The 22,500-nt window shown below is 36.2% G+C and overlaps 1 protein-coding gene across 1 annotated transcript in view; it reads right to left on the bottom strand.

Annotated features, from left to right (window-relative positions):
- Positions 1 to 22,500, bottom strand: part of LOC122804856 (TGF-beta receptor type-2-like) — a 1,261,414-nt gene that overhangs the window by 780,576 nt on the left and 458,338 nt on the right. Inside the window, exon 2 of the mRNA XM_044075019.1 lies at positions 17,382 to 17,532. Coding sequence (XP_043930954.1) covers positions 17,382 to 17,532 — 151 coding nt within the window. The remainder of the gene's footprint in view (positions 1 to 17,381; positions 17,533 to 22,500) is intronic.

Below are 22,500 nucleotides of genomic sequence, written 5' to 3'. Positions count from 1 at the left end.
AAAAAAAACAACTACACCTTACAAATAAAACCACCCATTCTAACTTAATACAATGTGGTGACATGCACCCCAAACCCAGGCCCACAGACCACACTGAACAAACAATCCAACCCCATAAAATCCCTAAACTTCACTACCATAAATCTACAAAGCCTCAGAAATAAAATTCCCCATTTCCATGCATGGTTACACCAAAATAAACCTGATTTCACTGCCATAACCAAGACTTGGCTTAAAACATATATCAACAACATAGAATTCCTACCCCCCAACTATATATGCCTCAGGAATGACAGACCACATAGAAAAGGTGGTGGCGTCGCCTTGATATGCCCTAATATTTACACCATAGTCCCATTCACTAAACCTATTCCATAGTTCTCCTCAGCTGAACTTTTAGTTACCCTCCTAAAGCTAAATAACTGTAAAACTCTCTGTATCATACTATTGTACATTCCCCTAGATGACAACATTCCCATTCTAGAGGAAATTCTCGCCTGGTCTTCTAAAAATATTCTAAATGAAACAATCTTCCTAGGGGATGTAAACATTAATTGGCTAGATATCACTAACCAAAACCTCTAAACTAACATATATCTATTTAACTACACCCAGCTTATCTCAGATATAACCAGGCCCAATAACAAAAACATTTAAGGCTCAGTCTTGGATTGGATCCTTGTATCGGACCCAAATAAAATGTCCACCTTCGGGACATTACCAAATAGCATCAGTGACCACTTACCAGCCTTCACTATACAGAAAATTTCAACAACTGTTAATAACCACTAACTGCGACAAACTAGAGACCTATCTCAATTCTCACCAGAAACCCTAAATGAAGTTTTACAGCATACCAGCTGGGCCCCATTAAAAACCATTCCTCTTGACAAAGCAGTTGAACTATTCAACTTAACATTTCTCAAAATCTTAGACAGAGTAGCCCCTCCCCAACTAAAGAGTCAAGACTAATCATGCCATTTGGCTCACCAAATCTACAAAACAAATCATGTCCAGCAGAGACAAAGCTTGGAAAACTTGGCAAAAACATAAAAACCCAGCTGACCTTGTAAAATGCAAACAATTACATAATCAGGCCAAACAATAGGTCACCAAAAACAAAAAAGAATATTTCCACAGGCTACAGGACCAGCAGAGACTAAACCCAGAAAAATTCTGGGGAGCAATAAATTCCCTCATATATCCAGGCTCTAACACCAATCCTTGCCCACACCCTGATAAAACACCCTCAGATATAGCCTCTCTAACTCATTTTTCATCGACACCATTGCTAAATTAACCAACAATTTCCCTCCTAACCACAACTCAACTGATCAACAACCAACGCACTCTACACCTTCCTCTCTACCTAATTTTTCATTCCCTCCTATACCCCCATGCATCATAAAAAAACTCCTTCAAAATCTCAAACCATGCACCAATGCTCCTGACAACTTACCAGCCGAATTCCCAAAGTTATCTGCAAGCTCCATCCCTTATCCCATTAGTATACTTCTCAGTAGATCTATCCAAGAATGCCATGTACCAAATATCTGGAAGTAAACATATATTCTTCCTCTGCATAAAGGCGGTAAAAACTCTGACATCGACAACTGCCCATCGCTATCCTGATGAAGTCTCATTAAGAAGTGAGATGAAAAGCGTTTTACTATATTGTTTAATTAAACTTCAAAGTCAAATTTTGTGTTGGTTTTATGGTGGTTTGCTGGTCTGGAATGTGTAGCCTATTGGTAGAATCATTGTTTGTGTCCAAACTTAGAAAGTTAATAGAATAGCAGGTTTTGCATTAGCATGAATTTTCTGAAGGATATGAAGTTTGAAACTCAAATGTCTGTCATTATTTTCTGACTTCAGTCCTCAACAATTTGCCAGTGTTTTGCCAGAAAACCATAATTTTATTAGAATCAGACCAAAAAATAAAAATATGAGTCAAAAATCTGGACATTCTGCAAAAATCTAGACAGTTGAGATATATGAATATATGTGAAGTATAATGTTATCAACTGTCAACATGTTAACATGGTTTGTTTTCTTTTATATAAATGTACATTTGCCTATGTCTTAAGTGATACTTCAAAAAAGGTGTTAAAAAAGAGTATTACACTATTTGACCATGATCACTGATGTTCTCCATTTTTGCAGCAGCATCTGTCTTCATTTTGTATGTGTGATTAAAAAAAATGTTAATCAGGGCAAGATATTCCCAAATGTCAAACAGGGCAAGAGATTCCCAAATATGAAACAGGGCAGATGATTCTCTGATAATGGCCAGTACTAAATTCCAGATCTTAGAAGCATAAATAGAAAATATTTTGCCACTTAATTCAACAGAATACCAATAAGCTGGTAGAAATAAGTAAGAACTGGAAGAAGAATAAAGGGGTCTAGAGACGTCTTTCAGCTTTAGTGTCCTTGCCAATGAATATGGAGTTTAGGAATTTAACAACCAGGATGCATGTTAATGTTATGGCTTCTGGGTGAAAGGGAGCCCTCCTGCTTTCTTGAGACATAGACAATAATTCACTCTTCAATGTAAAACCAGTATAACTTTTTTTTTTATTTTGTTTAAGCAATTTTGAAGCTGTTTGGCACTTTCTATGTGAGTCTGCAGGAATAGCAGGAAGGATGTATTAAACATCAGGAGGAAAACATTTGTCATGTGATTGCACGTACCACACTGTTTTTTGAGTTCATTGAAGACTTTTAGCATATCCTGTGAAAGTAATATAATGGTGCAGCCATGCTTCCCAGTACTTTAATTATTTTAGAGGGGCCACAGGATTAGCCTAATGGCTGCCCTTCTTGCATCCACTTAACCCATTTATTCCTCTATGACAGCAAGAGCCCTTGAGCCCATTTATTCAATGGTGGAGGTAAGGGTTAGGTGTTAGGAAATGAGCCAGTCTGCAGATCCTGGGGACAGGTTTACCTCCACCTTCTTGGCAACCTGCCAGCTCTTGCAATAACTTCTGCAAGAGGTGCATGCATATTTCTGTACATGTACAACCTCCCGACCAAACATCATACAACCTGCAGTGCAGATAAACTATGCTCTTCATGCTACCAACAATAATACACTGCATTCCGGCAGGTGTCAGTTATGTAGTAAGCCATACTTCTTTCCTCCCTCCAAAATATGGAAGCCAGAGTTGGTCACTCACTCCCATCCTCCTCCACCCTGCACATCCATCACCAATGCCCTTAGTCAAATACAGGTTGTTTGGGGTGTGCCATGATGTTGGGGAAAGATACTTGAATTCTTAACACATTCAACGGCTGTGCCACTGAGGTCATTATGGGCTAATTTGTGAATATCATATTTAGTCTTTTAAGAAGAGGTGAAGCTTGTGTTTTAGGTCTTCTCAAAGTTTAGATTAAACCCCAACTGGTTAAAGATAGTAACTACAAGCCTGATTTATAGTCAGAAACTAAGTGGTAAGGATGGGTGAATGCCATTCACTGAATGGTCAATTAAATTACTAGGTCATGGACATTTCACACAGTGTTAATGTCGAGTAGAGAATTAAGATTGTAATCTGCACAGTGACCCCTATGAAACATGATAGATCACTGGGATAGAATGTAATATAAGTTGATTCACCGGAACTCTTAAACTTTTTTATGTAAGGTAAATGGTAAGCCAGTTTAGCTCAAGCTGTTGTAACCTACGAATGCATCTCTGTAACAAATCTGATATGAGACAGAATGAAAAGCTTTTTTGAATTCCACAAATACATACAATCCAGTCATCATTTATTTGTGTGTCCATAAATGACAATAACAAGGACAGTATGGAAGTAGTGATGTTGTGAACTTTTGAGAAACCAGTGGTTTTAAACCTGTGGGACATAACCTTTTCCAAGACCTTTGAGAGAGGCGATGAGAGTAAGAATGACCTGTAAGATGGGATTTTTTAGAGACACTCTCTTTAGGTATGGTCCTTGTTCAGGTGCACTTCATGACAAAGCAACATTTCACATCTGTACTGCTAGTTGTAGCCATTTTATATGTACTACCAATTCAACTTGTAGGAAGAACAGCCAAGGACCACCTTCCAGTAAAAAGCCTAAATCACCAAATCTGTCCCAGTTCTCAGAGAAGACAGAATTAATATGGGTTTCAGGAATAAGACTTTACACTCTACAGCTAGACGTATTGTGACTGCTGGGTATCACTACGCTATTATGACGTATTGTAACTGCTGGGTATCACTTCGCTATTATGAGTCACCTTTTAGTGAGTCTTACAAATTAAAACAGGTGTCAACTTTAACTCATATATGCCTATAGCACCTTTTATATATACTTGCATTTAACATCCATATCACATGATGATATTCTGATATTTTTTGAGGTGTTCTTCTATAAGTAAGTGTCTTAACAATAATAATAATAAACACTATAACAAAGGTCAAGATGTAAGTAACAAAATGACACTAAAATTTTAAGTCTAGGATGTCCTGCAGTAATAACATTAATCACTGCTTGTCACTTGTTATTTATATTTTCATGTTTACTACCTTCATATTATACAGCAGATCCAAACATCTTTGTAACAATAGTATAAATGAAAAATACTATTAAGAGGAGTAAAGCAATCCCTGAACTTAGGCTAGATTCTGAAGCTAAGGAAAACTATATGTCCTTTATCTGTGTTAGGAAACTAAGGAACAAAACCTGACAATGCTCACAACTTATCCTAAACAGGACCACCCACTCCGTCCTAATAAACATTGTCAATATACTAACAAGTTTACTGCAAACATTATAACTAAAATATCTAGCCAAACTTCACACATCCTAGAATCCCTATTAAAATGCTATCAAAGATTAAAACTACCTCTTCCATGGGACCTGACAGCATACATAGATGTTTAATAAATAGTCTGAAACTTGCCCTCATCCAACCTCTACTCAAAATGTTTAACATAAGCTTAGACACAGGATTTGTTCCTGAATTATGGTGCACCACAGTAGTGATGCCCCTCTGCAAGGGTGGCCCCACCATGGACCCCAGTAATTATAAACTCGTCAGTCTTTAAGACTTGATCTCCAAAGCTAGGGCACTTATCATAATCTCATCAGTTACATCAAAAAAATCTCATGAGGCTAGCTCTTTAGCAGTTTAGCTTCATCACAGGGAGATCCTAGCTATTAATCTAGTCACCTTCTTTGAGAGGGCCACACAGGCTGTTAACAGTGGTTGTGCAGTTTACACAGCATATCTTGACCTAAGCTAAACTTTTGACACCACATTCCATGCAGGCACTGCAAATAAGCTAAATGTTTTAAACATAGATCCTTATGTGATAAGATGGATAGCAAACTGGCTAAAAGACAGAACCCACATAGCTGGTGTGGCAACAGCCTCATCTGAAAATAATGTAACCCACAGAGCCCTTCAAGGCTCTGTACTGGGACCCCTGTTTTTGGCATTTAAATGGATCTCTAACATGAGAACCAGGACCTCAGGTTAACTAATAATGCATTTGACTGCAACTGGGCATTTTTGTTAAGAACTCATCTGACACATATCTTCTTCAGAACAAAATTTACCCTACTTAATACCTGGTGTACTGAAAATTAACTCAAATTAAATGCAAAAAAAAATGTTGTAGCATTTTATTTGACAAACATCCCCTGCTCACAATACATATTACAAAAATGGAGTCAGGGACCTAGGATAATAGTTCCTTTTCCTTCAGTCAGCATGTGTAGAGATGGACCCAAAACTAGGTGACCTAGGCAGTTGCCTAAGGCCCAGTGGTGGTGGGGGTTGCAAGCTGGCTTACAAAATAATAAAAAAAAGATACCCTGCTTTAAAAACAAATTCTTTTAATGCTCTGCCCATTTTAAGAAAAGGTAATAGAGCTTGCAGGCTGGGTATCAGTTCATATATGAGAGATTTAAATAGAGTGCTCAGCTGAGCTTCTGCTTGTACATACGAGAGAGTGCAGAGAGAAGCTACAAGGCAACCATAGCTTCAGAATGGGTCAGCTCAAACATACAAGAGAGTGCAGAGATACTACAAGACAGCCACAGCTTTGGAATGGGTCAGCTCATATATCCAGTAAAGTACAGAGAGACGCTATAAGGCAGCCACAGCTTCAGAATGGGTCAGTTCATACATACAGGAAAGTGCTGAGAGATGTATAAGATAGCCACAGTTTCAGAACCGGTCAGCTCATACATACAGGGGAGTGAAGAGAGAAGCTACAAGACAGCCACAGCTCCAGAACAGGAACAGATTCTGAATGTCATAACAGCAGAGAAACTTGAGCAGAGTGCCCCAGAACCTGGTACTCGTTCATACATGTATAGAGTAAACCTTTGAGACAGTGTCAAAATGGGGGTTTTGAGTACTAGCCAGCAGAGAAACTTCTTTCACAGACATCGAGTGCTTTGCATTTGTGTGTGTGAGAAAATATGGCCAAGTTAGGATATTGTCTAGTTAAATGACTTTGCTCAGAGTCAAACACTGAACCTTTGGAAAACCCTGAACCTTTGTTTTAATCATCCACGCCAACTACCAGGCCAGACATCGTCTTTTTTTTTTTTTTTGTTTAAATCACTGAAGATTGCAGTTTGTTATTGTCAGTCATAGAGTTTCATACTTTTGTGTTTCATAGTCAGTGACAGTGGCGCAATAGGTAACACACTAGACTTTGGTTCCCACACCAAAAGAAATTGATTGCTGATACTGCAGTGTAGCATAATGGTTGTGCTGCACTCCTAAGTGTGTTTCCTTTGGATAAGATATTAAACCAGTTCCCATCTGCTTGAGTTGGTGGTAGCTTAGATGCATGTAAAAGATCCCACAGACCTATCAAAAAGAGTAGGAGTTTGTTATTTAAAAAAACATTATGCATAATACTATTTACAAATGTACATATTTACTTATTTATAAAGTTATACAGTGTACACATTTCCATTTCTTTCCATTATTTTTACTCCCCATAATTTCCATATTTATTTATCACTGAAATGCTTGCCATTGCACATTTAAAGCAGAGATTTTCCATCAGCAAAGAATGCTTAGAACGCTCAAGATTAACTTTTTGCACCTGTAGACATCTTGCCTTCAGGTAAAAGTAGTCAGCAATGAGAAAAAAAACAGCTATCATCTCTGCAGATGCATGAAGGGCACACTGTTAATTTCACTCAGAACACAATGTACCATTACTGTCATACAATCATAGATATCTTGCTTTTCATTTTTATATTAAACCTTCATTATCTTATTTGAACTCCACTCCTTTTTCCACGACCACCATCTAATTTTTCTTAAAGTTACTGCTAGTCTCCATTTACCATTAAATATGATTTCATTTAGCTTTCATTTCAAATGGTTGCGACAATATAAAATAATCTTTTATCTATGTTACTAACATATTATATTACTTATTTTTATGGCTATAATATCCATACATAATCATATCCATATTTATTTCATTTTCCTCCTTTATATTTTCAAATAAATTTTCTTTGTATAATTTTTCCCACAATTTTGCAATTCGTATACACTGTAAGAAAACATGGTCTATACTTTCTTCTTTACCAAAGTATATACAGACTCTTTCACTGATTTTTTTATATGATATATTTCCCTTTATTGGTAATTTATTACTCACTAATCTCCATACAAATCGTGACATTCTACTTGTTTATTACACCATGCTTTTCATATTTTTATAGCTTTAACTTTTTCTTTCTGTAGCTCAGCTAAAAAGGATTAATGTAATAATATTGTATGGTGATATTTTTGTACCACATTTTTCTCTCATTTTCTATGTCATCATTTTTTTATTTTCCATAAAAGATTTTTTTTCTTGAAAACATTTCATTACCTCATTTAAACGCGCTTTTCCTCTTTTGAAATTTTTAACATATCGCAATGCCACTTCTATTTGTACTTTAGTAAATTTACTACTAACTTTTCATTTGTATCATTTATCCAAAGCAAAACTTTATACAAATTCAAAGAAGCATCATAAATACTTGGGCTTATTAATCCTAAACCTCCATCTTCCTTGTCTGTGTATAAGACTTCTCTCTTTACTGGATTCAATCTTGAACCCCATATAAAAGAAAAAGAAATACTTGAAGTTTTCTCTTTCATAGATTATTGGCAACATATACACACTAGCTAAATATGCAGTCTTTCCCAGTATAACTGAATTAATCAAGTACACCTTTTTTAAATGATAGCTTGTATGTTTTCCAAAAACAACAAAACTCCTTTTTTTTTCAACTATATCTTATCCCTTTGTTCCTCACTTACATTTTACCCCAAATATTATTCCTATCACAGAGATTTCTTTCATCAAGAAAGATATTCATCCTATCTTTACTATATCACTATGTCCCTTTCCTTTCCTTTTTTCTTTTTTTAAAGCCATGCCTATTATATTTAAATATTGATGTATATAACATATAACTCCCTTCATCCAGAGTTTCTTTCTCGTATTCAATATAATATCCTCTGCATAAGTAAATGTGACTGGAATTTTTATACCTGTATTAGAAATATAAGTAGTAGCTCTCATGTGCAAATTTACAGCTCTGAAAAATACATTCATAACTAATGCAAATAATATGCAACTCATAGGACATCCCAGATGTATGCCATGATTTATATCTATTTCTTTGCTTAACCATCCATTCACTAAATTCTTACTTTATTTTTATTATATGCAGAACAACATACATTCTTAATTTTCTTACTAATGTTATACTCTTCCATAATTGTCTACAGAAGTTCATGTTATACTGTATCAAAAGCTTTGCTTAAATCTTCTATCATGATCTTGGTCTCATCAGTCCTGCTTATAATATCATCCACAGTTTCCCTTACTAGTAATAATAATTCCTGACATCCTTTTCCCTTTAAGCTATATTATCTTCCATAATACTTTTCATTTTACGTCCAATTCTCTTCTGAATTATTTTCATAAAAATGTTATAATCTGTGTTGTTCAATACTATAGGTATCCAATTTTCAATGTTATTTTTATCTTCCTTTTCCAAACAAATTTAAGTATAGAGCTATGTGACATCCCCACTCTGGGACATTAATCAAGGAGAGGAACATTCACTTGGAACAAAAAAGGGATACACCTAGTATTTCCATATGCAGCTCTCTGCATCAAGCACAATTTCCCTTAAGAACACACTGGGAGCACTCTCAGTCCAGGGCCTAAGTTTCTCCAGCTGTTTCCCTCCAGGAGACTAATAAGACTCCCCCACTGGCACAGCTATAAAATTGAGACCTCAGCTGAGTGTCCAGGCCAAGTCCTCCAGCACCCTCTCTGTAAAACCAATGTTTCATGTCCCTGCTCCAAGTAGCTGACACACACACACACACACACACACACACACACACACACACACACACACACACACACACACACACATTTGATTTTCACAAACACACACACACACGCGCATACACATACACACACACACACGCACACACGCACACACACACACACACACACACACACACACACACACACACACACACACACACACACACACACACACACACACACATACAAACACACACACACCTGAGAAAGGCTGGCACAGATCTATTAGCTATGCCCCCTTCTGCCCAGACTATAAGGTAGTTACACTACCACCAGACACCCCAAAGCCAGCTACTACAAGGGTCCTACAAGTGCACCCAATTATACTGAGTGAAATTAATATTAATACAAATGGTAATGTTGACCACACATCCAGGATTTCAGGAGTGGCCACAGTGTCACCAATAGATATAAGTACTGTTAAAGGTTAAAATATTCTGTAAAAGATCAGCCACAATGAAGCATTTAAATATATTTAATAATAAATAATAAAAGAACATGAAACAACTAAATATCTGTTTACAATAAACACAAGAGTTTCAGCCATAGGAAATATTAAAAATAACACAGGTGGACAGGTTCACACAGTTACAGAAAAAGAACAATACTTAACTAATCTCACTATATTTTCCTGACTGATCTAAAGAATTATTATTCCCTAGTTACTTACTAGTGCAAGACAAGATGAAGTAGGTAAGGGGTCATTCATTATCAGGTTCCAAGAACCAAGTGCTCTGAGACTTCAGTCTCAACTAGTATTAAAACATTATTTTACTGTTGGATTACAGAATGACATCATATACATTTGGTCATCTGACTTCTGGTTCTCATCCAACTTCCTTTGGCCTAAAGCTTTCAGGATTTAGCACCTATGTGTCAATAATACACACACACTGCTGCACCTCCTGGAAGTCATAAAACAGTTTCAAATCTCGACCCTTCCAGAGCAGCAATTAGTTCAACACAATGACAATGCAAGAAGCAGACTTTTTGTCTCTGGCTACATTGAGAACTGTAAGATATAATCTTTATGGCCTAAATTAAGCAATTTCATTTCTTACTATTTTCCAAAGTCAGGTGGATTGAGATTAACCTATTGTCTTCCAGTATCTTCTGTTGCAATACATATACATTCCAACAGATGCAATAATAAATGCACATTTCTTCTTATGTCCAGCAGGACTGTTGATACATTTTTAACACAAGCAACTTTACAAATACATTTTCACCACAAGCATCTGTAGAAATCAGTTTGATATTCAAATTACATATGAATCTTTACTAATTTCCAGCTAGCTGTGCTGGCATATGTTTCACCTCCACTGCCCTATTTCTCCTAATATAGCTGGCAATACCTCACATCATCACACACTCCATAAATCTTTATACATAAAACATTCATTTAATCACTCATTCATAGATTTTAAGAAGGAGTTTTGCTGCCAATCTATAAAATTCTTATGAAATTTGAATCCCATTCCATCTGCTCCTGAAACTGACAGTAAATTAACTTGTTTAAGTGCCTTACCTTATTTATATAAGGAAATATTATTTTCCAGTTCCTTATTTTCTTCTTCTGGCAAATTTTTTACTTGCCTTTTTTTTGTTTTGTTTTGTTTTTTTTTTTTTTTTACTTTTTTCTAGCTTAGAACATCCCTTTACTTAATTTATTATGATATTGATATTTTTTTCCTGAGATCTTCTTACCTTTCCTCTGTTATCTTTCATTTCTTTCATTATACTAGTATTCTCTTTAATTCTGCTACTCAAAAAGGCAGATACCACTTCTTTTTTACCTTGTAAATAATATCTTTGCTTAAATAATTATTTAATTTTCTCTTATTTTCATAAATTCTCTGTTCTATCAAATATTCTCTATCATTCCTTTCAAAATCTTTTAAAGCATTCATACATATTGTTTTATAATCTTTTCTCTGCTTTTCTTACATCTGACTGCCATTCTAAAAAGCATAGTTTATATTTTTCTTTCAAAGCTAACCACCACTCAGAGCATTTTCATCCCATAATTTTTCATTTATTACTTTTATGCATTTTTCCAATCCTTATATGCTCCTTATTTTCTTGTATTTCTATCCATATTGCTGAGTGATCTGGAAAGCCTATTACAAGTGCATGCCCCTTAACTATATTTAAACCCTGTGGTATAATGAAATAATCTGTTTCAGTCTTATATATACCTTGATTATATGGCCACAAATTATTATTCCAAATCCTTAAATTGCTGCATTTTATTACTTCAAAAATTTTCTTAACATCATGACCTCTCTTCTTATTTTCTCCTCCCAAATCACACTTAAAATCTCCCATTAATATTATATTATTATTAATTACTATGTAATCCAAAATTTTATTAAATAAATTTTCCCTTTCTTTACTTGAAACATAGACATACAGTACTATAATTCTATATATCTGATTATGCCATCTGAGATCTACAATAGTTAATCTTCCCATCATTGTCAGTGTTCAATGTTTTCACTGACTTTCTACAAAGTTACAACTATGCCTGAACTTAGTTCCTTTCCTAGGTTCCATATTGTATCTCCTCCCCAAAGTTTATTTTTTAATCTCTCGTCTATCAAAAATCTTACATTTTCGTATATTATTACGTCAATATCACACCTACTACACCAATTTAGGATGCCTATTCTTTCTTCTTTATAGCCCCTAGCAGCTGCAAAGGGGATTGCATTTGTCAGGTCATGTAGTCTGCATTATCTGGAGTGATTATCAGAGCCATCTAAACTTTAGCAGCCATTATGAAGTCATTGTTGCGTATTACTGTGATAGAATCTTCTCTAAAAGATCAGATTATAAAGAATTTCAGCATTTAATTAAAATGCAGTTAGCACAAAGGACTTAAGCTCTGATTTGTTAATGAGCTGCTTCCTGTGGAAATGTGTGCAGGGGCCTACAGTCTGAAAACAGCCTGGGGCCCAAGGTACTTTTAATTCAAAACTGACCAAATTCATTTTAATGAAAGTGGGTTTTAATGCATTTTCAATTAATGCAAGTTCCACAGGCAGAGAAGTCAACAGTTGCTCATGTTACTATTTTGTTTAGCAAATGGCCATCAGTGTTAGTGCTATAAATTTTGAAATAAAAGTTTTAAATTAAATCCAAATATTTGTAATTAATGTGAAAGTAAAGAAGAAAATAATATGCACACTAACATGTCTGAACATTGTTTATGGTAATTAGGGAGAGACAGCCAAGTGATGGGACAGTGGAATGGCTTGGGGGACTTGGCCCATTACTCTGCCTAGGGCCCCATTTGACCATGATTTGGCTCTGATCATGTCAACTGTATTCAGAAAGTCCTTCTCTTTAGGATAAGTAATTCCCAAGGGTATATCATCCAGGCATAAGATTGCATCATTCTTTTGTACTATGCACTGATTAGACCAATTATAGAGAACAATAACCCTTTGAGATTTACCTCACTGAACATATCAGACACCTAGAGAAGTCCCAGAGGTTTCTAAGAAGATTCCAGACTTAAAGACCTTAAGATACCAAGAAAGGTTAAAAGCTGTATTATTTTAATCAGCATCTTATAGACTCTTGAGCAGTGATATGTGCCTTGCCTACCATGGCATTAAAGACCTTGTTGTTCTTTCCTCCTATACCTCCACAAGTCTAATAGCTTACTAAACAACAGAAATGGGGACCTAAATCTTCACCAGAAGGTAAACAAAAGGTGACAGAGATTCATTAAGCAGTTTCTTCCCCATCTCTGGAATAAATTGCCCATGTGGGTTAACAGTGTGATTAATTATCATATTTAAAATAAATCCTGGATGACTGGATGGGTACTTTTCAATTTACCCTGGGATTAACTGGACTGCCCTACTCAAGAAAGTGGGATTCAACCTGAAGGTGGGGTATTGGCAAGATGTTGAGAGCTCTAAGATTAAATAGCTTTGAAATTCTTATAAATCCTAGAAAAGGCATACATTTGAGTTCTGGGTATGGACTGGATGGCCCATACATAAATAATCTGCTGAGGAGAACTATACAATGCGAAATGGGAATGATTGTCAGGATAAGTGAAGTCTGTGTACGTGTTTGGTGAAGATGATCTGCATATCACTGAACAAGTCAAGGTAAAATTAAAGCCAGATGCTGTTCCATGTGTCTTGACCACACCCAGGAGATTACCATTCCCTATACTGTCTAAAGCAGAGACAGAGCTGCTCAAAAGAATGCAAGAACCTGTTGTATTAGGAACTGAACTGACTGACTGATGTTCCAGTTATAAAAAAGAATGTCAGTGTATTAAAATATTTGTTAATCTGCAAAAGCTTAATGATAAGCTTATACAAGAAAAAATCATTCTACCTACATTAGAAGATGTATCACATAAATTAGCCAGTATTTAAGTATTTTTCACATTGCATGCTTCCAGTGGGTCCTGGCAAATACCACTAAGGGAAGATAGTCGCATGCTTGAATTTTCATTATTCAAATGAGAAGGTTCTGTTTCAACATAAAATGACTGACCTGGTAAAAGGGCATGAAGACATTGTCATCAGTGGCATACTTATGTCTGGTCCAAATAAAGCACACAATTCAAGGTCATAAGCACTGCATTCATGCAGTGAATCATTAAAACTTCAGGTTTAAAACCAAAACAAGAAAAATACTGCTTTCGAAAGACTGAGCTTCAATATTTCAGTCAAGGCATAAGCACTGCTAGATTCAGACCAGATGTAAACAAGGTCAGTGCAACACCAGAGCTAAAAAGCCCTGCCTTTATGACTGAGTTGCGACAAGCATTAGGCATGATTAGCTTCCTGGACAAATTTGTGGCAGGACTGTCAACTGTGTTAGTTAAACCGGCAGACCTGTTAAACACAAAATGTATCCTGGTCATGGGGAGATTCTCAAGGCAAAGCCATTATCAACGTGAAAGAAATACTAATAATTATACCAATGCTGGCAGGCTATGATATCACCAAGTGAACAATAGTGAATGCTGATGTTAGTAGCTATGGCCTGGGCACTACAAATGGATTAAAATACATTTCATCCTGTTGTCTATTGCTCTAGAATGCTAACTGATGCTGGACAGAGACATTCACAGATTGAGAAGGACTGCCTTGCAAGTTTTTGGGTATGTGAAGATTCTTCAGGTACTTACTAGGGTTAGAGAGTTTCCATCTCCAAGTTGACCAGAAACCACTGGTTCCACTGATCAGTTCCTATGAACTAGACAAAGGACTATCACATGTCAAAGACTACTGATGAGACTGGCACTGTTCACAGAAGCATAGAATCATGGAATGTACATGACAACTGGGTCATGTGAACATTTCCTCCTTGTCAGTACCCACAGAGTAATCCATGCACCTGGAAAACAGTTACTGCTGATATGATATTCAGAAATCCTATTTGTGACCAATTGCAGTCTGATACCAAAGATACTACCATGTATGTGCGCAGCATTATGGTAACATGACCACTTACTACCAAGAGACCAGAAAAATTGAAACAAACTGCAAGAAATGACCACGAGTTACAAACTGCTATCAAACATGTCAAAGAAGGATAGTCTAGCCACTGGATTCAGACAACATCTGATGTACAAACACCACAGAACACAGTTATCAAAACATGATGGCTTGCTGTACCAATGCATAATAGTTGTACTTTCATCACAATGTATCAAGTGTTAAGACCAACACACAAAGGTCATGTTATACAATAAAATGCTGTGAATGAGCCAAAAATGTCAGTGCGGTTGCTAAAAATTAATCTGGACATTGCAAAGTTTTTATCAAAGTGTCAGTTCTGATCATTCATAAACTATCCCAAAGAAGAGAGCCATTATTATTGACAACCCTATCACATGGTCCTTGGCAAAAGATAGTTGCTGACATGTGTGAATTTCAGGGCAAAAGCTTCTTGAAAGTAAAAGGCTATTACTTTTTGTGACATAGAGATACTACATGCACCAACTATGATTAGTCAACAAATAATAGCAAGGTACAAAACCACATTCACAAAATATATGGAATGCCAACTGAACTGGTTATAGCAATGGTACGATGTTTGTGCCAAATGAATTCCAAGTTTGCTGATAAACATTATTTTATTTATACTAGGTAACATCTTCACTGTCTTAAGTTAAATGGAATCACTGAGACAGCAGTCCAAACAGTTAAAAAGACTTTGAGACAGCCTGATCCTCAAGGAACTCTAATGTACTGAGCTACCCCACCTAGTGCCACAGAAGTAATGGCCTGATCCTCAAGGAGCTCTAATGTTGTACCGGGCTACTCCACATAATGCTACAGGAGTAACAGCCTGATCCTCAAGGAGCTCTAATGTTGTACCAAGCTACTCCACATAATGCCAGAGAAGTAACAGCCTGATCCTTGAGGAGCTCAAATGCCCTAACAAGCTATTCCACATAGTGCCACAGAAGTAACAGCCTGATCCTCGAGGAGCTTTAATGTTGTACCAAGCTACTCCACATAGTGCCACAGAAGTAACAGCCTGATCCTCAAGGAGCTCTAATGTACTACCAAGCTACTCCACATAGTGCCACAGAAGTAACAGCCTGATCCTCGAGGAGCTCTAATGTCCTACCGAGCTGCTCCACATAGTGCCACAGAAGTAACAGTCTGATCCTCGAGGAGCTCTAATGTCCTACTGAGCTACTCCACATAGTGCCACAGAAGTAACAGCCTGATCCTCAAGGGGCTATAATGTTGTACCGAGCTACTCCACATAGTGCCACAGAAGTAAGCCCATCTCATTTAACTGCTTGGAAGACAATGTTGAGACAAAAGCTATTATAGGTTCATAGGTTCATATGTCATTCCTAATTACCCTTTAGGGCCTTCTTACGCCTAGCCTTGCTTCCCATATTGTATCTGTCAGGTTGATACTCTGGGGTTGTTTTATGGGGTATAAGTAGACATGGGCATTCACAAAATGTTTTATGGCAGACACTGTTCCACTCAGCTATTCAACCAGTGTGTCTAAAGTTAGAAGGGGTGAGAGAAAGTAGGATTAGGTTAGCATTGTAATGTGAACTGGTGAGCTGACATCACACATGGTGCAAACAGAGGACATTGCCATAGTTAAACACAATCAGAGGAATGTTCTTTGGTTTCAGATGAGCCTCAACCTGAATGTAGTGTCCCTGAGAGTAAATCAAAAGTGAGTGAGTTGAGGATAAGCAGGTCCACAGGTAGTCATAGTTTTCATTTTTCCTCAAAAGTGTTACCATAACCCAATAAGATACAAAGGAAGAAGTTCTTGAATGACAACATATCTAGACAGTATGAGCATTGTCAACCTTAGTGTGACTACCTCAGATCATGTCACTAAGTCATTCACCACAAAGTTCTTCATTGTAATCATTTATCTACGTGCTTCTGGGAAAAGAGCAAATTCTGTGTAATAAAAGTTTTGAAAATATTCAACTGTTGTGCACCAATATGTAATATGTGTTTTTATTCAGTTCTTACAAAGGCAGTAATATCCAAACATAGGTGGAACTGGCCTGGGAGAGATTTAGATTTAGTAACCTTGTTATTAAGTAGAATGCTCATCTTAAAAAAGGTTTTGTAGCATGCATCAGATGGGACTTTGTGTTTCTTTAGTGCATGATGTTTCATTGCTTATGTGATACAAGTAATTTGTTTACTAAGCTGATAATTTTTAAATCCAAAAAAAAAATATATATATATGGCTAAAAAGTGAGAGTAAATGCAGGTTGGGAAATTGGATTCAGTGTTATGGTGTGTTGATAAACAGCAAATGTCTGTATGTATCTTCCCAGTGTTTCTTAGACTAATGTACAACAAAGTTAAGGGTCTTGGGACATAGCAAGTTTAAACAAGATGGAAAGACTCAAACACAGGATTCCAATATTGCAGCCCAGTATTTTAAACAACATGCAATGCTGCCTCAAAGTGTCTCCAGATGTTTAATAAACATTAATCATCATATGACTTACCAAATGGCAACACAAATTTCTTCTTTGTTCTCACAAAAGGAGTTAAAAGTGCAATTACTGTAGCATACATTTGCTACACAAACTGGACTCGAGTTTTCACACCACTTGCATAAATTGGATCTTGGTTTTGTGAATGCAAAAGCCTGATGCGCTGCAACAAACAAGAAAAACAGAGAATGAAACATTCAGTACTTAACACCTATAGCTTTTCTGAGGCATCTTAAGTATTAGCATAATGTACTTTGTTCAATTTAAAATTAAAAGCTGTGCATAAGACTCAGTATATCAAGAACGTTCTTTAAACAGAGTTCTGCAGTTTTGTGGTTACCAGCTACATTCTGAGTTCCTCACATATTTAAAATAAACATTTTATAAATTAGATCAGTATGACTAACATAAAACAGATATGATGAAAAAGGCAACAGAAAAAGGAAAAGAAATACACATAAACTGAATCTATTCCCTCAGCACTTCACAAAACACAAACGGCAATTCAAATATATTTTATAATAAAGCTGTGCATTTGGATATGTACCAAATTTATTTATTTTATTTATTTAACATTTGTTAACCGGGAAAGTCCGACTTGGAATGAAGCCAATTTTCAGCGGAGGCCTGGAGAAAATGCTCCAGAACAAATACAAAAATATGTATTATATGCATGTTAAGTATTTGTGATAATAAGCTATATGCAGCTTTAACAATTATTTCTGTCTTTGGCTATAAGACTGGTAATACTCCCCATGGCTTCTGTTTGGTAATGCCAGAAATCTCTGCTCTTTATCACTTTACCTCCTTTTTCCGCGCAGTATTATAACGCCAAGGCAGATATATTGATTTGATGCCCATGTTCTCTAGGAGCAGGCTTTAATGCACCCTTAAATTATGTGTATGTTTAACATCTTCATTGAGATATGGCGTATGGAGGTATCAATGAATTTCTTAAACTTTTATCTTAATAGGCAGTTACCAGGAATGCTTGAACAGAGAATGCAGTAGCAGTTTTCTGTCTAACCAACCACAGTTTCATGCATTACAGAATTATATTACTTTCAATCTTTTTGGTTACATTAACATGTTCTTCTTGCACCATTTCTGACCCTCTTTCTTCATATCTCATCAGAATACTAATATGTCTTTATTTCCTACATTTTTCCTTTTACCCAAGTCTCCATTGTCCAGGCCATCCTCTCATTTTGCTCTTTGATTGTCTTTCTCTTCCTTTTGTAGTATAATATGCTTTTTTGTTTTATATAACTCTGTATTTATATAATGCAAACACACACAGATATGTATACATAGGATCTATATTAGAACATCGAAGTTTCAGAACTTCGAATGTTCTAATATTGACACCTACTAACCGAAAGCTGAAAATAGCGAAAATTAAGATAACCAAATTATTTCCCGGGGAAAGAAGTCGGTTGTCCGTTCTTGTCGCTTCGCTATTTTCAGCTCTGCGGTGGAAAGTTATGGTCAGGTTCAGGTAAGTGTCTGATTGTGTGGACGTGAGGGTTAGGGTGGGATAGGTGAGTTAGGGTTAGGGTGCGGGTCAGGTAAGTGTGCGAATGTGTGGACGTGATGGTTAGGGTGGGATAGGTGAGTTAGGGTTAGGGCGCGGGTGAGGTGTGTGTGCAATAGTGGTGGACCTTAGGGTTAGGGTTTGGGTTAAGGTAAGTGGGTAGATAGTGGTGTATGTACAGTTTAGTGTAGGTTTAGATGTAAAATTTTAGGTGTATGTGTGTGGATTGCTGTTTGTTTGATGTGTTTGTGTTGTGTGTATGTGTTTTGGATCAGCAAATTATTTCCCTAGTAAAAAATTTGCTGTTTTCAATTTTCGGTCTTATCAGTTTTCGGTTACTAGGTGTCGATATTACAACATTCGAAATTCTGAAACTTCGATGTTCTAATATAGACCCTATACATACATATGTATCTATATCTATAGATAGATATGAATAAGAAAAAAAAGATAAAACAGCTGCAATTAGAAGTTCAGGAATTATTGTGAACCTAGAAAGAACTTACTAATGACCCATTACTTGTTCTTTGTATGGTCACAAGGCCCTACAGATAGATATTTGTGTTACTGCCCAAAAGAAATGAGCCAAGGACTGTTAACATAGTGAGTTTCTCAATTCATTAATAGGAGACAATATACTTTGTGGTATAAGAAATGATGAAATAATGGGCAGGCTATTATGAGAACTAGACCTGACCTTTTTCAAAAGCAGTAGATGTGTACACAGCAAGTACCAGTACTATGACATGGGTCTGAAGAGAAGCTAGGATGTGGCGAAGGGTGCAAAGTTTAGGGGGTACAGTCGGCATGTTCCAATTGGTGTTCAGTGCATTACTAGCATTCAGAAATGAATGGCATTATTGCATTTGTGGTCTGAACTTAGGCATTTTAGCACTCTGTATATGGCATAAATTATTTAATCTTCTTGCTACAACTGATGTGCTCAGAGGTGCTTTTTTGCTTCTCAAGTTAAAGTTGAGCCGGGTGTGTCAGACTGGAGGAACACACTGGGTGCTTGAATAGCTATAGCTACATCTTTGACAAAGTAAGATAAAATGTGAGGTGAATAAATAGACAAAACATGAGCAATAAAGTAAGAACACAGTAATGAATAAGAAAAAGGGAACCATATGAGAATTAAAAAAAAAAAAAAACAGACAGCCATAAAATACACAGACAGCTTGTGCAATTACAATTCAAGTCTTGTGAACTAGATATAGCAACAAAGGTCAGAAAAAGCTTTGTATACCACTCGAAGGATCTCTGCTAGAAAGGGCATTTTAAAAATTTGAAAAAGGAAAAACAACATTGTTCAAAAGAATCTACATATTGTTAAGCAGAAACATGAAAAGTGTTTTCTTTTGGTCGTACTGCTTAAAGGAAAAAAGTTCATACATTCATAGGTACTTACTATTGATTTGTGAGGACTGTAAGAAGCCTAGCCTTACATTCCTGTGGTAGTTTCAAACCGTTATATTTTGCATACGAATAACCCAGAAATTGGCAGAAGGAGAATATGTTGGGACATTTATTTGTTGCCCCTGTCCCTGAGGGAAATGGGTGCTAAACTAGGAGTGAATTTGTGTTTTTCCTTCCATTCATCCAAATTATGCTTGAATAGAGTAACAGAAGTACTTTGGCTTATGTGGAGTGGAAGACTGTTCCACAGAAGAGGTATTCGCTATGATACATACCTGTCCCTCCAACATGTTCAGTTTATTTTGCAAAAGGATTGAGATCCCTTGAGTGAGTGTTCACACTACCATTGGACTTGAGAATATGTAATACCTTTGACAAGATTACGTCTGTTGATGCCCTGAAATCTGAAAACTGCAGGTGCTGAGATAAGAATGCAACCCAAATCATTTGCAATAAATGTTAATCATTCATAAACAAAATGCTGAATTAATCAAGATACAGAACATGATATTTTGTCTGAAGATATGTTTTTAATTACTGGCACTCAAACTCACTGAGAAGAGAAATGTGGGCACATTATTAAAATATTTTTGCCACTAGATGCAGCCAATGTTTCAGAAGCTACTTGCTTGTTAATATAAAAGTCAGTGGTACAAGTTCCATTTTCAAATCATAGCACTTAAAAAGTATGTGTGCATAATATTTTAGGTTGTTTGGCTTCTGCAAATCTAGAAATGGTAAAATTAATTCAAAATGCAAAAAGCAAAGATGCACGGCCATAGGAGCATCTTAATTAATGCACACAGAATAGCAAAGACTAGAGAAGTTTTCCAGGAGACTATCACATGCAGATAAAAATAGATGACGTGCCTGTGATTTATACTTCCAGGACAGTACCAGTAATGTCCAGGAGTAGGTTAAAACAGGAAATAAAAGGTATGGAAAGCATATGCAACACTCAGAAGCTGTTACTGCTATAGTCACAATTCTGAAGAAAGACAAGATTCATATTTGTATTAATCTTCATGCTCTGAATTGAGAAAGTGGCTTTATCAATGTAAAATGCTATTATTTTAGTATTAGATACAAACAAGGATTTGTGCTACATAAAACTAGATAAAGAAAGCTCTGGATTGTCTGCATTTAATACATTACACAGAAGATACAGGTTCCTTAGAATTCAGTTTGGCATTTCATCAGCACCATTTCAAAGAGCTGATGCACAGGTTACTGAATTTATAGAAGGTGTTGTAAACATAACTGATAATTTATTAGTGTTGTTTCTGATGCAAGAAAATCATAACAAGAAAATTATACAGCTGCCAAATTGATTAAGACAGTGTAATTTTAAGCAATATGCTTAAAAATGAAAAATAAGAGTGAGGAATCTGAAATATATAGGCCATAGTCTAATGTTAAAGGGACTGAAGCATACAACACAATAAACAGAGCAGTAGTGCAAATACCAAAACCAGAACATAGCAAGTATAACAGAAGTTTCCAGAAAATAAGGCAGCATTGGCAAAGTTTGTAGCTACTATGTCTGAGGTAAATGAACTTCTAAGACAAGAAAGATGTAGCGTAGGATCAAAACTCTAAATAAGAAAACAGTTTTGAAAGTCTCTAAAACTAGTTAAAGATGCACCAGCATATGATGTGAATAAGCCAGTTGTGTTGCAAGGAGAGGCAAGTCAGATTGTAAAGGAACTGTGATCCACCAAGGGAATATACCATTTGCCTATGGGTCAAAACTATTGACGGTAGTATATGGATGCCAAAACTCGATGAGCTAATCTGTGTTAAAGAAGTTCCGGTAAAAACAAACAACAAACCCTTGCAAGGCATATTTGGAAAGACTTGTAGAAAACACTTCTAAGATCAGAGGATGCTATTTATTCATAGCAGTGTTATCTGAAAGTGAAACAAAGCTGGTAGTGAAGGCATCGTCATCCACGTTATAATTCATGGTAGCCACATATCTTATTGAGCAGGTTATTACAATGTCTCTGAAGTAATCAAACTGGCAAAATAACCAAGTTGAAATATGATCAGAACATTAAAATTTATACTCTCAAGATTGAGGGTATTTGTACATAATGTTGTACATCTGAAAAAAGTCTGCAAAACAAAAATCAGGAATTCAGAAGATAGGTACGTGAGTGGAAAATTCAGACATAT

This window comes from Protopterus annectens, chromosome 6.part0 (assembly GCF_019279795.1).
Source record: "Protopterus annectens isolate FY-2018-M chromosome 6.part0, PAN1.0, whole genome shotgun sequence".
Taxonomy (NCBI): Eukaryota; Metazoa; Chordata; order Ceratodontiformes; family Protopteridae; genus Protopterus; species Protopterus annectens.
Note: the sequence above shows the minus strand (reverse complement) of the source record. Positions and strands in the feature narration are given on the sequence as shown.